Source organism: Salmo trutta, chromosome 15, assembly GCF_901001165.1.
Source record: "Salmo trutta chromosome 15, fSalTru1.1, whole genome shotgun sequence".
Lineage (NCBI taxonomy): Eukaryota > Metazoa > Chordata > Actinopteri > Salmoniformes > Salmonidae > Salmo > Salmo trutta.
In genome coordinates, this window is record NC_042971.1 from 56053505 (window position 1) to 56069767 (window position 16263).

Here is a 16263-nt window from a genome sequence, read left to right on the forward strand (position 1 = left end):
AAATCGGGTACGTTTTTTTATCCGGCCGTGTAAATACTGCCCCCTAGCCTTAACAGGTTAACCAGCTTCACATATGCTGAGCACTTGTTGGCTGCTTTTCCTTCACTCTGCTATCCAACTCATCCCAAACCATCTCAATTGGGTTGAGGTCGGGTAATTGTGGAGGCCAGGTCATCTGATGCAGCACTTCATCACTCTCTTTGGTCAAATAGCCCTAACGCAGCCTGGAGGTGTGTTGGGTCATTGTCCTGTTGAAAAACAAATGATAGTCCCACTAAGCGAAACCAGATGGGATGGTGTATTGCTGCAGAATGCTGTGGAAGCCATGCTGGTTAAGTGTGCCTTAAATTCTAGATAAATCACTGACAGTGTCACCAGCAAAGAACCCCCACACCAACACACCACCACCTCCATGCTTCACGGTGGGAACCACACATGCGGAGATCATCCGTTCACCTACTCTGCATCTCATAAAGACACAGCAGTTGGATCCCAAAATCTCACATTTGGACTCATCAGACCAAAGGACAGATTTCCACTGGTCTTATATCCATTGCTCGTGTTTCTTGGACCAAGCAAGTCTCTTCTTCTTATTGGTGTCCTTTAGTAGTGGTTTCTTTGCAGCAATTTGACCATGAAGGCCTGATTCACACAGTCTCTGAACAGTTGATGTTAAGATGTGTCTGTTACTTGAACTCTGTGTAGCATGTATTTGGGCTGAAATTTCTGTTGCTGGTAACTCTAATGAACTCTGGGTCTTCCTTTCCTGTGGCGGTCCTCATGAGAGCCAGTTTTATCATAGCGCTTGATGGTTTTTGCGACTGCATTTGAAGAAACTTTCAAAGTTCTTGAAATGTTCCGTATTGCCTGACCTTCATGTCTTAAAGTAATGATGGACTGTTGTTTCTCTTTGCTTAGTTGAGCTGTTCTTGCCATAATATGGACTTGGTCTTTTACCAAATAGGGTTATCTTCTGTATACCCACCCCTAACTTCTCACAAAACAAATGATTGGCTCAAACGCATTAAGAATGAAAGAAATTACACAAATTAACTTTTAAGAAGGCACACCTGTTAATTTAAATGCATTCCAGGTGACTACCTCATGAATCTGGTTGAGGGAATGTCAAGAGTGTGCAAAGCTGTCATCAAGGCAAATTTAACATTTATTTAACTAGGCAAGTCAGCCAAAGGGTGGCTACTTTGAAGAATCTCAAATATAAAATGCATTCCATATGTGTTATTTCATAGTTTTGATGTACAATGTAGCAAATAGTAAAAATAAAGAAAAACCCTTGAATGAGTAGGTGTGTCCAAACTTTTGACTGGTACTATAGGTCTCTAAGTTTTTGTTTACTACACCGATAAATGAAATTATCTATCTGGACCTTTGCCTCCTAGGAAATGAGTGTGAAGGACCTTCTCAAAAAGTATTACAGAGTACTGCTGCTTTTGAACAGTCCTGCATTAAGATGAAGGTGAACCAAAGAACAGTCAATGTGTATAGTAAGCCTATAATAGGCTGAGTTTGTTTCTTATTTGAATATTGCCATGGAGATGATGAAGGCCAAATTTTGCATTAATGACATGCTCGGGAACTTTGACGACAAGTAAGTATTTTTTACAATTTTTTTAAACCTCCCGATTTGGGCTGGATGTGTCAATGTGTAGTTCATACATGCATAATTACGGTCTTAACTCAATTATGTTTACTGGAAGCTGTGCACTGCCATTTTCCCCAATGTGGGCCAGCCCCTTAGACATTCCAGTTCCAGCCAATGACATTCAGCCCCTTGCCATTTGCACAGCAGAACGAGAGACAGAGCAATGACGCGGTGCACATATCTGCACATATGTGACATAGTAAGCAATTTTTGGCTACCACTTTTTTTTGGCTTGTGAGCATTACTTTCAGAACTAGTGGCTAAGAAGTATACAAAAGTACCAGTGAATCTCTTTAACAACATTACTGTGATGGAGGGATGTTTCTGACAAGTGCCCCGCCCATGTCCAGCTTACCTCCCTCATATCCATCCACACATTGGCTTTGTGTTGTATGACACTTGATTTTGCATCACCATGGCTAAAACTTTACCTTGCGTTCTCTTACTTTGCAGATGCCAAGTTTTATATTATACTTTACTGAAATGAATGACTCAACTTTCAATGCAAAATATGGATCTTCTTATTTTCTTCCCTCTGCTTTCTTTCTCCATTTCTCATCCACTTTCCTCTTTCTGCCTTTATCCTCTCTCTCTAACTGTCCTTTTCCTCTTATTTCAACAAAAGAACTAGCTCACTGTTGCCACCATCAGGTTCTTATGTGTAACTGCACAAGCTCAACCTCAATACTCCCTGTAAGAATTCTTGATACTTCCCCAACCGTTTTTCTTGAGGTTAAATAATAAATGCTATTCACAATATCGGCCTCATTTCATCATTACTTTTATTTTTGTTTTTCCTTTTCCTTTCTAGGTGATTTTACTCATTTCCCCTCCATTCATGCGTCTGGCTTGGTTTAGCTGTCATGGATGACAAGGCCTCGGTGGGGAAAATTAGCGTGTCGTCCGACTCAGTGTCCACCCTGAACAGTGAGGACTTTGTGCTGGTGTCGCGGCTGGGGGACGACACCCCAGGCTCCTCCATTAATAACGCTAGTGATGAGGAAAAGACAGGACTGAAGGTAAGACAAAAGAAAGAGTACCTAGGTGAGTGGACAGAACTCTAACGTGCCCGGGTCTAATTCACTAACGACCTTTCGCCTTTAGCCTGGGTGCCAATCTGTTGCTGCTCTCCAACTCTTTATGAAAATTGTCATGCCAAACATTGACAATGACAAGTGGAGTAGACAAATGCACTAACAGATCTGGGACCAGGCTACTTCCTTGGCCCTGAGCCCCTACCTAACCTTGTGATGTATGCACTGTAGAGCTGAACTTCCTGGGTAGGTGGTGTAGGCCTAAGCAATGCAGTGATGGAGTTTTTTGAATGTAACATTTATTTTGACAGGGAGTCATGCTGAGACCAAGGTCTCTGACATATGAGCCCTGTAATTACACAAATATACACAAAAATATACACATCAATAAGTGATTGTCCTGTGTAGGGTGCTGTCTTTCAGATGGGACGTTAAACGGGTGTCCTGACTCTCTGTGGTCACTATAGAACCCATGGTACTTATCTTAAGAGTAGGTGTGTTAACCCTGGTGTCCTGACTCTCTGTGGCCACTATAGATCCCATGGTACTTATCATAAGAGTAGGGGTGTTAACTCTGGTGTCCTGACTCTCTGTGGTCAATATAGATCCCATGGTACTTATCATAAGAGTAGGGGTGTTAACCCTGGTGTCCTGACTCTCTGTGGCCACTATAGATCCCATGGTACTTATCATAAGAGTAGGGGTGTTAACCCTGGTGTCCAGACTCTCTGTGGCCACTATAGATCCCATGGTACTTATCTTAAGAGTAGGGGTGTTAACCCTGGTGTCCTGACTCTCTGTGGTCACTATAGAACCCATGGTACTTATCTTAAGAGTAGGGGTGTTAACCCTGGTGTCCTGACTCTCTGTGGTCACTATAGATCCCATGGTACTTATCTTAAGAGTAGGGGTGTTAACCCTGGTGTCCTGACTCTCTGTGGTCACTATAGATCCCATGGTACTTATCTTATCTTAAGAGTAGGGGTGTTAACCCTGGTGTCCTGACTCTCTGTGGTCTCTATAGATCCCATGGTACTTATCTTAAGAGTAGGGGTGTTAACCCTGGTGTCCAGACTCTCTGTGGTCACTATAGATCCCATGGTACTTATCTTAAGAGTAGGGGTGTTAACCCTGGTGTCCTGACTCTCTGTGGTCACTATAGATCCCATGGTACTTATCATAAGAGTAGGGGTGTTAACCCTGGTGTCCTGACTCTCTGTGGTCTCTATAGATCCCATGGTACTTATCATAAGAGTAGGGGTGTTAACCCTGGTGTCCAGACTCTCTGTGGCCACTATAGATCCCATGGTACTTATCTTAAGAGTAGGGGTGTTAACCCTGGTGTCCTGACTCTCTGTGGTCACTATAGATCCCATGGTACTTATCATAAGAGTAGGTGTGTTAACCCTGGTGTCCTGACTCTCTGTGGTCACTATAGATCCCATGGTACTTATCATAAGAGTAGGTGTGTTAACCCTGGTGTCCTGACTCTCTGTGGTCTCTATAGATCCCATGGTACTTATCATAAGAGTAGGGGTGTTAACCCTGGTGTCCAGACTCTCTGTGGCCACTATAGATCCCATGGTACTTATCTTAAGAGTAGGGGTGTTAACCCTGGTGTCCTGACTCTCAGTATTCACTATAGAACCCATGGTACTTATCATAAGAGTAGGGGTGTTAACTCTGGTGTCCTGACTCTCTGTGGTCACTATAGATCCCATGGTACTTATCATAAGAGTAGGTGTGTTAACCCTGGTGTCCTGACTCTCTGTGGTCTCTATAGATCCCATGGTACTTATCATAAGAGTAGGGGTGTTAACCCTGGTGTCCAGACTCTCTGTGGCCACTATAGATCCCATGGTACTTATCTTAAGAGTAGGGGTGTTAACCCTGGTGTCCTGACTCTCAGTATTCACTATAGAACCCATGGTACTTATCATAAGAGTAGGGGTGTTAACTCTGGTGTCCTGACTCTCTGTGGTCACTATAGAACCCATGGTACTTATCATAAGAGTAGGGGTGTTAACCCTGGTGTCCTGACTCTCTGTGGTCACTATAGATCCCATGGTACTTATCTTAAGAGTAGGGGTGTTAACCCTGGTGTCCTGACTCTCTGTGGCCACTATAGAACCCATGGTACTTATCATAAGAGTAGGGGTGTTAACCCTGGTGTCCTGACTCTCTGTGGTCACTATAGATCCCATGGTACTTATCATAAGAGTAGGGGTGTTAACCCTGGTGTCCTGACTCTCTGTGGCCACTATAGAACCCATGGTACTTATCATAAGAGTAGGGGTGTTAACTCTGGTGTCTTGGCTACATTCCCAATCTGGCCCTCATACCATCCTGGTCACCTAATTATCCCCAGCTTCCAATTGTCTCATTCACCCCCCCCTCCTCTCCCCTGTAACTATTCCCCAGGTCGTTGCTGTAAATGAGAATGTGTTCTCAGTTAATATACCTGGTAAAATAAGGGTAAATGAATAAATACAACTATGAAAAGCTAAACAGAGATAATAAACAGAAGTATAGAAAAGCAACACATTCTTCAGTGGAAACGTCCTCAACGAGCCGTCTAAATTGCCCTAGAGGCACCAAATGATCCAATTTCAGAGTTTTGGAGATTATTCCACAATCCCTCTGCATGCACGTCACTGACAACCTGAAATGGTCACTTCACACAGACGGCGTGGTGAAGAAGGTGCAACAGCGGCGCCTCTTCAACCTCAGGAGGCTGAATAGATTTTTCCCCTCGGCCCCTAAGTCCCTCACGAGTTACTGCAGATGCACCATTCAACTCAACTGCCATTACAAAATATACATTCCATTGCATGAGCCACATCAGTTCAAATCATTTGTATGAAATTCTCCATTACCATGGAAATTATTGCATCACAATACCAGGCGGCTATTGCGAGTGTACCTATGAGTTTACCAGTCAAATTGCCAGGGTGAGATGTTTCAAGCCCATTCAATTCATCGTTTGCTACAACACCTTGTTTCAGCAAGAGGCAACAAAGTTTCATCACGTTGTTACGAGTCCATGTTATCGCAGAAACGGACTCAACCGCACGAATGACCGGCCGTCCCGTCTTCAGCCAGCAGTTCTTTGGGGGGGGTTAGAGATAATGTTCTTTAGGGGGTTAGAGATAATGTTCTTTAGGGGGTTAGAGATAATGTTCTTTGGGGGGGTTAGAGATAATGTTCTTTGGGGGGGTTAGAGATAATGTTCATTGGGGGGGTATGAGATAATGTTCATTGGGGGGGTTAGAGATAATGTTTTTTGGGGGGTGTAGAGATAATGTTTTTGGGGGGTAGAGATAATGTTTTTTGGGGGGTTAGAGATAATGTTTTTGGGGGGGTAGAGATAATGTTTTTGGGGGGGTAGAGATAATGTTTTTGGGGGGGGTAGAGATAATGTTCTTGGGGGGTTATGTTGGTTATTTTATCCATAACCGTCGGTTACACGGTTATACAGCAGTTGTGCCAGCCCTACTGTTCATGTGGGTCTGTACCATTTTATGCTGTCAAAGGGAAAACTAGCCTACAGTACATTTTCATTAGCCTGTATTTACAGTGTCAGTACAGCACATCCATTAAGAGGAGAGGAAGCCAATGATGTACTGTAAATAAACATGAACTCACTGGTGTCTATGGAGGAAGCTGCTGAGGGCAGAGATTCAGGAGATTCATCAATCCTGTGTCTTTATGGTGTCAGGTTGCCTGGGCTAGGTGGGGGAATTATTGTCCATTTAAGATTTTCATCTCTGTCTCTCGCTCTTTTTCCTTTCTTTCTTTCTCTCTTTTACTTTTTTCTTTCACTCTCTCTCACTTTTCTCTCTCTCTTTCACTTTTCTCTCTCTCTCTCTCTCTCCATCCTAACAAACGCTTATGCTGTGCGTGTTATCAGGCTGTAGGTCACATCCCAGTGATATGCTGTACGTGTCATCAGGCTGTAGGCCACATCCCAGTGATATCATACTGTACGTATTATCAGGCTGTAGGTCACATCCCAGTGATATCATACTGTACGTGGTATCAGGCTGTAGGCCACATCCCAGTGATATCATACTGTACGTGTTATCAGGCTGTAGGTCACATCCCAGTGATATCATACTGTACGTGTTATCAGGCTGTAGGCCACATCCCAGTGATATCATACTGTACATGTTATCAGGCTGTAGGCCACATCCCAGTGATATGCTGTACGTGTTATCAGGCTGTAGGTCACATCCCAGTGATATCATACTGTACGTGTTATCAGGCTGTAGGCCACATCCCAGTGATATCATACTGTACGTGTTATCAAGCTGTAGGCCACATCCCAGTGATATCATACTGTACGTGTTATCAGGCTGTAGGCCACATCCCAGTGATATGCTGTACGTGTTATCAGGCTGTAGGCCACATCCCAGTGATATCATACTGTACGTGTTATCAGGCTGTAGGCCACATCCCAGTGATATCATACTGTACGTGTTATCAGGCTGTAGGCCACATCCCAGTGATATCATACTGTACGTGTTATCAGGCTGTAGGCCACATCCCAGTGATATCATACTGTACGTGTTATCAGGCTGTAGGCCACATCCCAGTGATATCATACTGTACGTGTTATCAGGCTGTAGGCCACATCCCAGTGATATCATACTGTACGTGTTATCAGGCTGTAGGTCACATCCCAGTGATATGCTGTACGTGTCATCAGGCTGTAGGCCACATCCCAGTGATATCATACTGTACGTGTTATCAGGCTGTAAGTCACATCCCAGTGATATCATACTGTACGTGTTATCAGGCTGTAGGTCACATCCCAGTGATATCATACTGTACGTGTTATCAGGCTGTAGGCCACATCCCAGTGATATGCTGTACGTGTTATCAGGCTGTAGGTCACATCCCAGTGATATCATACTGTACGTGTTATCAGGCTGTAGGCCACATCCCAGTGATATCATACTGTACGTGTTATCAGGCTGTAGGCCACATCCCAGTGATATCATACTGTACGTGTTATCAGGCTGTAGGCCACATCCCAGTGATATCATACTGTACGTGTTATCAGGCTGTAGGCCACATCCCAGTGATATCATACTGTACGTGTTATCAGGCTGTAGGCCACATCCCAGTGATATCATACTGTACGTGTCATCAGGCTGTAGGTCACATCCCAGTGATATGCTGTGCGTGTTATCAGGCTGTAGGTCACATCCCAGTGATATGCTGTACGTGTCATCAGGCTGTATGCCACATCCCAGTGATATCATACTGTACGTGTTATCAGGCTGTAGGCCACATCCCATTGATATCATACTGTACGTGTCATCAGGCTGTAGGTCACATCCCAGTGATATCATACTGTACGTGTTATCAGGCTGTAGGTCACATCCCAGTGATATCATACTGTACGTGTTATCAGGCTGTAGGTCACATCCCAGTGATATGCTGTACGTGTCATCAGGCTGTAGGTCACATCCCAGTGATATCATACTGTACGTGTAATCAGGCTGTAGGTCACATCCCAGTGATATGCTGTACGTGTCATCAGGCTGTAGGCCACATCCCAGTGATATCATACTGTACGTGTTATCAGGCTGTAGGCCACATCCCAGTGATATGCTGTACGTGTTATCAGGCTGTAGGCCACATCCCAGTGATATCATACTGTACGTGTTATCAGGCTGTAGGTCACATCCCAGTGATATCATACTGTACGTGTCATCAAGCTGTAGGTCACATCCCAGTGATATCATACTGTACGTGTTATCAGGCTGTAGGTCACATCCCAGTGATATCATACTGTATGTGTTATCAGGCTGTAGGCCACATCCCAGTGATATGCTGTATGTTTTATCAGGCTGTAGGTCACATCCCAGTGATATCATACTGTACGTGTTATCAGGCTGTAGGCCACATCCCAGTGATATCATACTGTACGTGTTATCAGGCTGTAGGTCACATCCCAGTGATATCATACTGTACATGTTATCAGGCTGTAGGTCACATCCCAGTGATATCATACTGTACGTGTCATCAGGCTGTAGGCCACATCCCAGTGATATCATACTGTACGTGTCATCAGGCTGTAGGCCACATCCCAGTGATATCATACTGTACGTGTCATCAGGCTGTAGGTCACATCCCAGTGATATCATACTGTACGTGTCATCAGGCTGTAGGTCACATCCCAGTGATATCATACTGTACGTGTTATCAGGCTGTAGGTCACATCCCAGTGATATGCTGTACTTGTCATCAGGCTGTAGGTCACATCCCAGTGATATCATACTGTACGTGTTATCAGGCTGTAGGTCACATCCCAGTGATATGCTGTACGTGTCATCAGGCTGTAGGCCACATCCCAGTGATATCATACTGTACGTGTTATCAGGCTGTAGGCCACATCCCAGTGATATCATACTGTACGTGTTATCAGGCTGTAGGTCACATCCCAGTGATATCATACTGTACGTGTTATCAGGCTGTAGGTCACATCCCAGTGATATCATACTGTACGTGTCATCAGGCTGTAGGCCACATCCCAGTGATATCTTACTGTACGTGTCATCAGGCTGTAGGTCACATCCCAGTGATATCATACTGTACGTGTCATCAGGCTGTAGGTCACATCCCAGTGATATCATACTGTACGTGTTATCAGGCTGTAGGTCACATCCCAGTGATATGCTGTACTTGTCATCAGGCTGTAGGTCACATCCCAGTGATATCATACTGTACGTGTTATCAGGCTGTAGGTCACATCCCAGTGATATGCTGTACGTGTCATCAGGCTGTAGGCCACATCCCAGTGATATCATACTGTACGTGTTATCAGGCTGTAGGCCACATCCCAGTGATATCATAATGTACGTGTTATCAGGCTGTAGGTCACATCCCAGTGATATCATACTGTACGTGTTATCAGGCTGTAGGCCACATCCCAGTGATATGCTGTACGTTTTATCAGGCTGTAGGTCACATCCCAGTGATATCATACTGTACGTGTTATCAGGCTGTAGGCCACATCCCAGTGATATCATACTGTACGTGTTATCAGGCTGTAGGCCACATCCCAGTGATATCATACTGTACGTGTTATCAGGCTTTTGGTCACATCCCAGTGATATCATACTGTACGTGTCATCAGGCTGTAGGCCACATCCCAGTGATATCATACTGTACGTGTCATCAGGCTGTAGGCCACATCCCAGTGATATCATACTGTACATGTCATCAGGCTGTAGGTCACATCCCAGTGATATCATACTGTACGTGTTATCAGGCTGTAGGCCACATCCCAGTGATATCATACTGTACGTGTTATCAGGCTGTAGGTAACATCCCAGTGATATGCTGTACGTGTTATCAGGCTGTAGGCCACATCCCAGTGATATCATACTGTACGTGTTATCAGGCTGTAGGCCACATCCCAGTGATATCATACTGTACGTGTTATCAGGCTGTAGACCACATCCCAGTGATATACTGTACTTGTCATCAGGCTGTAGGTCAGATCCCAGTGATATCATACTGTACGTGTTATCAGGCTGTAGGTCACATCCCAGTGATATGCTGTACGTGTCATCAGGCTGTAGGCCACATCCCAGTGATATCATACTGTACGTGTTATCAGGCTGTAGGCCACATCCCAGTGATATGCTGTACGTGTTATCAGGCTGTAGGCCACATCCCAGTGATATCATACTGTACGTGTTATCAGGCTGTAGGTCACATCCCAGTGATATCATACTGTACGTGTCATCAGGCTGTAGGTCACATCCCAGTGATATCATACTGTACGTGTTATCAGGCTGTAGGTCACATCCCAGTGATATCATACTGTATGTGTTATCAGGCTGTAGGCCACATCCCAGTGATATGCTGTATGTTTTATCAGGCTGTAGGTCACATCCCAGTGATATCATACTGTACGTGTTATCAGGCTGTAGGCCACATCCCAGTGATATCATACTGTACGTGTTATCAGGCTGTAGGTCACATCCCAGTGATATCATACTGTACGTGTTATCAGGCTGTAGGTCACATCCCAGTGATATCATACTGTACGTGTCATCAGGCTGTAGGCCACATCCCAGTGATATCATACTGTACGTGTCATCAGGCTGTAGGCCACATCCCAGTGATATCATACTGTACGTGTCATCAGGCTGTAGGTCACATCCCAGTGATATCATACTGTACGTGTCATCAGGCTGTAGGTCACATCCCAGTGATATCATACTGTACGTGTTATCAGGCTGTAGGTCACATCCCAGTGATATGCTGTACTTGTCATCAGGCTGTAGGTCACATCCCAGTGATATCATACTGTACGTGTTATCAGGCTGTAGGTCACATCCCAGTGATATGCTGTACGTGTCATCAGGCTGTAGGCCACATCCCAGTGATATCATACTGTACGTGTTATCAGGCTGTAGGCCACATCCCAGTGATATCATACTGTACGTGTTATCAGGCTGTAGGTCACATCCCAGTGATATCATACTGTACGTGTTATCAGGCTGTAGGCCACATCCCAGTGATATCATACTGTACGTGTTATCAGGCTTTTGGTCACATCCCAGTGATATCATACTGTACGTGTCATCAGGCTGTAGGCCACATCCCAGTGATATCATACTGTACGTGTCATCAGGCTGTAGGCCACATCCCAGTGATATCATACTGTACATGTCATCAGGCTGTAGGTCACATCCCAGTGATATCATACTGTACGTGTTATCAGGCTGTAGGCCACATCCCAGTGATATCATACTGTACGTGTTATCAGGCTGTAGGTAACATCCCAGTGATATGCTGTACGTGTTATCAGGCTGTAGGCCACATCCCAGTGATATCATACTGTACGTGTTATCAGGCTGTAGGCCACATCCCAGTGATATCATACTGTACGTGTTATCAGGCTGTAGACCACATCCCAGTGATATACTGTACTTGTCATCAGGCTGTAGGTCAGATCCCAGTGATATCATACTGTACGTGTTATCAGGCTGTAGGTCACATCCCAGTGATATGCTGTACGTGTCATCAGGCTGTAGGCCACATCCCAGTGATATCGTACTGTACGTGTTATCAGGCTGTAGGCCACATCCCAGTGATATCATACTGTACGTGTTATCAGGCTGTAGGTCACATCCCAGTCATATATCATACTGTACGTGTTATCAGGCTGTAGGCCACATCCCAGTGATATCATACTGTACGTGTTATCAGGCTGTAGGCCACATCCCAGTGATATCATACTGTACGTGTTATCAGGCTGTAGGCCACATCCCAGTGATATCATACTGTACGTGTTATCAGGCTGTTGGTCACATCCCAGTGATATCATACTGTACGTGTCATCAGGCTGTAGGCCACATCCCAGTGATATCATACTGTACGTGTCATCAGGCTGTAGGCCACATCCCAGTGATATCATACTGTACATGTCATCAGGCTGTAGGTCACATCCCAGTGATATCATACTGTACGTGTTATCAGGCTGTAGGCCACATCCCAGTGATATGCTGTACGTTTTATCAGGCTGTAGGTCACATCCCAGTGATATCATACTGTACGTGTTATCAGGCTGTAGGTCACATCCCAGTGATATCATACTGTACGTGTCATCAGGCTGTAGGCCACATCCCAATGATAGCATACTGTATGTGTCATCAGGCTGTAGGTCACATCCCAGTGATATCATACTGTAAGTGTTATCAGGCTGTAGGTCACATCCCAGTGATATCATACTGTACGTGTTATCAGGCTGTAGGCCACATCCCAGTGATATCATACTGTATGTGTTATCAGGCTGTAGGTCACATCCCAGTGATATGCTGTACATGTTATCAGGCTGTAGGCCACATCCCAGTGATATACTGTACATGTCATCAGGCTGTAGGTCACATCCCAGTGATATCATACTGTACGTGTTATCAGGCTGTAGACCACATCCCAGTGATATCATACTGTACGTGTTATCAGGCTGTAGGTCACATCCCAGTGATATCATACTGTACGTGTCATCAGGCTGTAGTCCACATCCCAGTGATATCATACTGTATGTGTCATCAGGCTGTAGGTCACATCCCAGTGATATCATACTGTACGTGTCATCAGGCTGTAGGCCACATCCCAGTGATATCATACTGTACGTGTTATCAGGCTGTAGGCCACATCCCAGTGATATCATACTGTACGTGTTATCAGGCTGTAGGTCACATCCCAGTGATATCATACTGTACGTGTTATCAGGCTGTAGGTCACATCCCAGTGATATCATACTATACGTGTCATCAGGCTGTAGGCCACATCCCAATGATATCATACTGTACATGTTATCAGGCTGTAGGCCACATCCCAGTGATATCATACTGTACGTGTTATCAGGCTGTAGGCCACATCCCAGTGATATCATACTGTACGTGTTATCAGGCTGTAGGCCACATCCCAGTGATATCATACTGTACGTGTTATCAGGCTGTAGGCCACATCCCAGTGATATACTATACGTGTTATCAGGCTGTAGGCCACATCCCAGTGATATCATACTGTACGTGTCATCAGGCTCAAGTTATTCTGGCAGGCTTCTGTGTATTTGTCGCCTAATGTTTATTAAAATAAATAAAAGTGTGTGTGTGTGTGTGTATATGTATGTATGTATGTATGTATGTATGTATGTGTGTGTGTGTATATAGATATATATATATATATCTATATACACACACACACACAGCTCTGGAAAAAATCAAGAGACCACTGCAAAATGATCATTTTCTGTATGTAAACTTCCGACTTCAACACTATATATATATATATATATTTGTGTGTGTATATATATATATATATTGTGTATGTACAGTTGAAGTCGGAAGTTTACATACACTGAGGTTGGAGTCATTAAAACTAATTTTTCAACCTCTCCACAAATTTCTTGTTAACAAACTATAGTTTTGGCAAGTTAGTTAGGACATCTGCTTTGTGCAGGACACAAGTAATTTTTCCAATAATTGTTTACAGACAGATTATTTCACTTATAATTCACTGTATCACAATTCCAGTTGGTCAGAAGTTTACAATCACTAAGTTGACTGTGCTTTTAATGCAACCGCTGTGTCAGATTTCAAAAAAGCTTTACGGCGAAAGCAAATTTTGCAATAATCTGAGTACAGGGCTCAGATATCAAAACAAGCCATACAGATACCCGCCATTTTGGAGTCAACAGAAATGACAAAAATGACATTATAAATATTCACTTACCTTTTGGTGATCTTCATCAGAATGCACTCCCAGGCGTCCCAGTTCCAGAATAAATGTTTGATAAAGTCCATCATTTATGTCCAAATACCTCCTTTTTGTTCGCGCGTTTAGTCCACTACTCCAAATGCAGGAAGCGCGTGCAAAATGTCACGGCGAAAAGTCAAAAAAGTTCTATTTACGTTCGTAGAAACATGTAAAACGATGTATAGCATCAATCTTTAGGATGTTTTTATCATAAATCTTCAGTAAGATTCCAACCGGACAATTCCAATGTCTTCAAAAAAGAAAAGGAACACAGCTAACTCTCAAGTGAGCGCGCGCCACTGAGCTCATGTCATTTTCTCAGTCGTCTACTTCCAGGAGCTCTTATTCTCCCCCTATTCACAGTAGAAGCATGAAACAACGTTCTAAAGACTATTGACATCTAGTGGAAGCCTTAGGAAGTGCACAATGAACCCAAGTCACTGTATACTGTATTTGCAATCACTTGAAAAACTACAAACCTCCGAGTTCCTCACTTCCTGGTTGGATTTTTCTCAGGTTTTTGCCTGCCATATGAGTTCTGTTATACTCACAGACATCATTCAAACCGTTTTAGAAACTTCAGAGTGTTTTCTATCCTCCTTCTTCTAGTCTCCTTCTTGAGCGGTATGACGGCTGCGTGGTCCCATGGTGTTTATACTTGCGTACTATTGTTTGTACAGATGAACGTCCTACCTTCAGGCGTTTGGAAATTGCTCCCAAGAAAGAACCAGACTTGTGGAGGTCTACAATTTTCTTCCTGAGGTTTGGCTGATTTCTTTAGATTTTTCCATGATGTCAAGCAAAGAGGCACTGAGTGTGAAGGTAGGCCTTGAAATACATCCACAGGTACACCTCCAATTGACTCAAATGATGTCAATTAGCCTATCAGAATCTTCTGAAGCCATGACATCATTTTCTGGAATTTTCCAAGCTGTTAAAAAACACAGTCAACTTAGTGTATGTAAACTTCTGACCCACTGGAATTGGGATACAGTGAATTATAAGTGAAATAATCTGTCTGTAAACAATTGTTGGAAAAATTACTTGTGTCATGCACAAAGTAGATGTCCTAACCGACTTGCCAAAACTATAGTTTGTGAACAAGAAATTTGTGGATTGGTTGAAAAATTTGTTTTAATGACTCCAACCTAAGTGTATGTAAACCTAAGTGTATGTAAACTTCTGACTTCAACTGTACATACATACATACATACATACATACATACATACATACATACATACATACATACATACATACATACATACATACATACAGTGAGGGAAAAAAGTATTTGATCCCCTGCTGATTTTGTACGTTTGCCCACTGAAAAAGAAATGATCAGTCTATAATTTTAATGGTAGGTTTATTTGAACAGTGAGAGACAGAATAACAACACAAAAATCCAGGAAAACGCATGTCAAAAATGTTATAAAATTATTTGCATTTTAATGAGGGGAAATAAGTATTTGAACCCCTCTCAATCAGAAAGATTTCTGGCTCCCAGAGTGCTCCTAATCTCAGCTTGTTACCTGTATAAAAGACACCTGTCCACAGAAACAATCAAGCAATCAGATTCCAAACTCTCCAACATGGCCAAGACCAAAGAGCTCTCCAAGGATGTCAGGGACAAGATTGTAGACCTACACAAGGCTGGAATGGGCTACAAGACCATTGCCAAGCAGCTTGGTGAGAAGGTGACAACAGTTGGTGGGATTATTTGCAAATGGAAGAAACACAAAAGAACTGTCAATCTCCCTCGGCCTGGGGCTCCATGCAAGATCTCACCTCGTGGAGTTGCAATGATCATGAGAACGGTGAGGAATCAGCCCAGAACTACACGGGAGGATCTTGTCAATGATCTCAAGGCAGCTGGGACCATAGTCACCAAGAAAACAATTGGTAACACACTACGCCGTGAAGGACTGAAATCCTGCAGCGCCCGCAAGGTCCCTCTGCTCAATAAAGCACATATACATGCCCCTCTGAAGTTTGCCAATGAACATCTGAATGATTCAGAGCACAACTGGGTGAAAGTGTTGTGGTCAGATGAGACCAAAATGGAGCTCTTTGGCATCAACTCAACTTGCTGTGTTTGGAGGAGGGGGAATGCTGCCTATGACCCCAAGAACACCATCCCCACCGTCAAACATGGAGGTGGAAACATTATGCTTTGGGGGTGTTTTTCTGCTAAGGGGACAGGACAACTTCAACGCATCAAAGGGACGATGGACGGGGCCATGTACCGTCAAATCTTGGGTGAGAACCTCCTTCCCTCA

General features: G+C 43.8%; 1 protein-coding gene across 3 annotated transcripts in view; it reads left to right on the forward strand.

Moving 5' to 3' along the window:
- Positions 1-16263, forward strand: part of LOC115149411 (rab GTPase-activating protein 1-like) — a 198637-nt gene that overhangs the window by 8768 nt on the left and 173606 nt on the right. For 2 of the 3 annotated variants that reach the window (XM_029692240.1, XM_029692243.1), the window contains exon 2: positions 2475-2682. In XM_029692240.1, the coding sequence (XP_029548100.1) occupies positions 2527-2682 (156 nt within the window). In that variant the 5' untranslated portion in view covers positions 2475-2526. Of the gene's footprint in view, positions 1-2212; positions 2357-2474; positions 2683-16263 lie in introns of those variants that run through there. The other variant, XM_029692241.1, reaches the window with a different exon arrangement.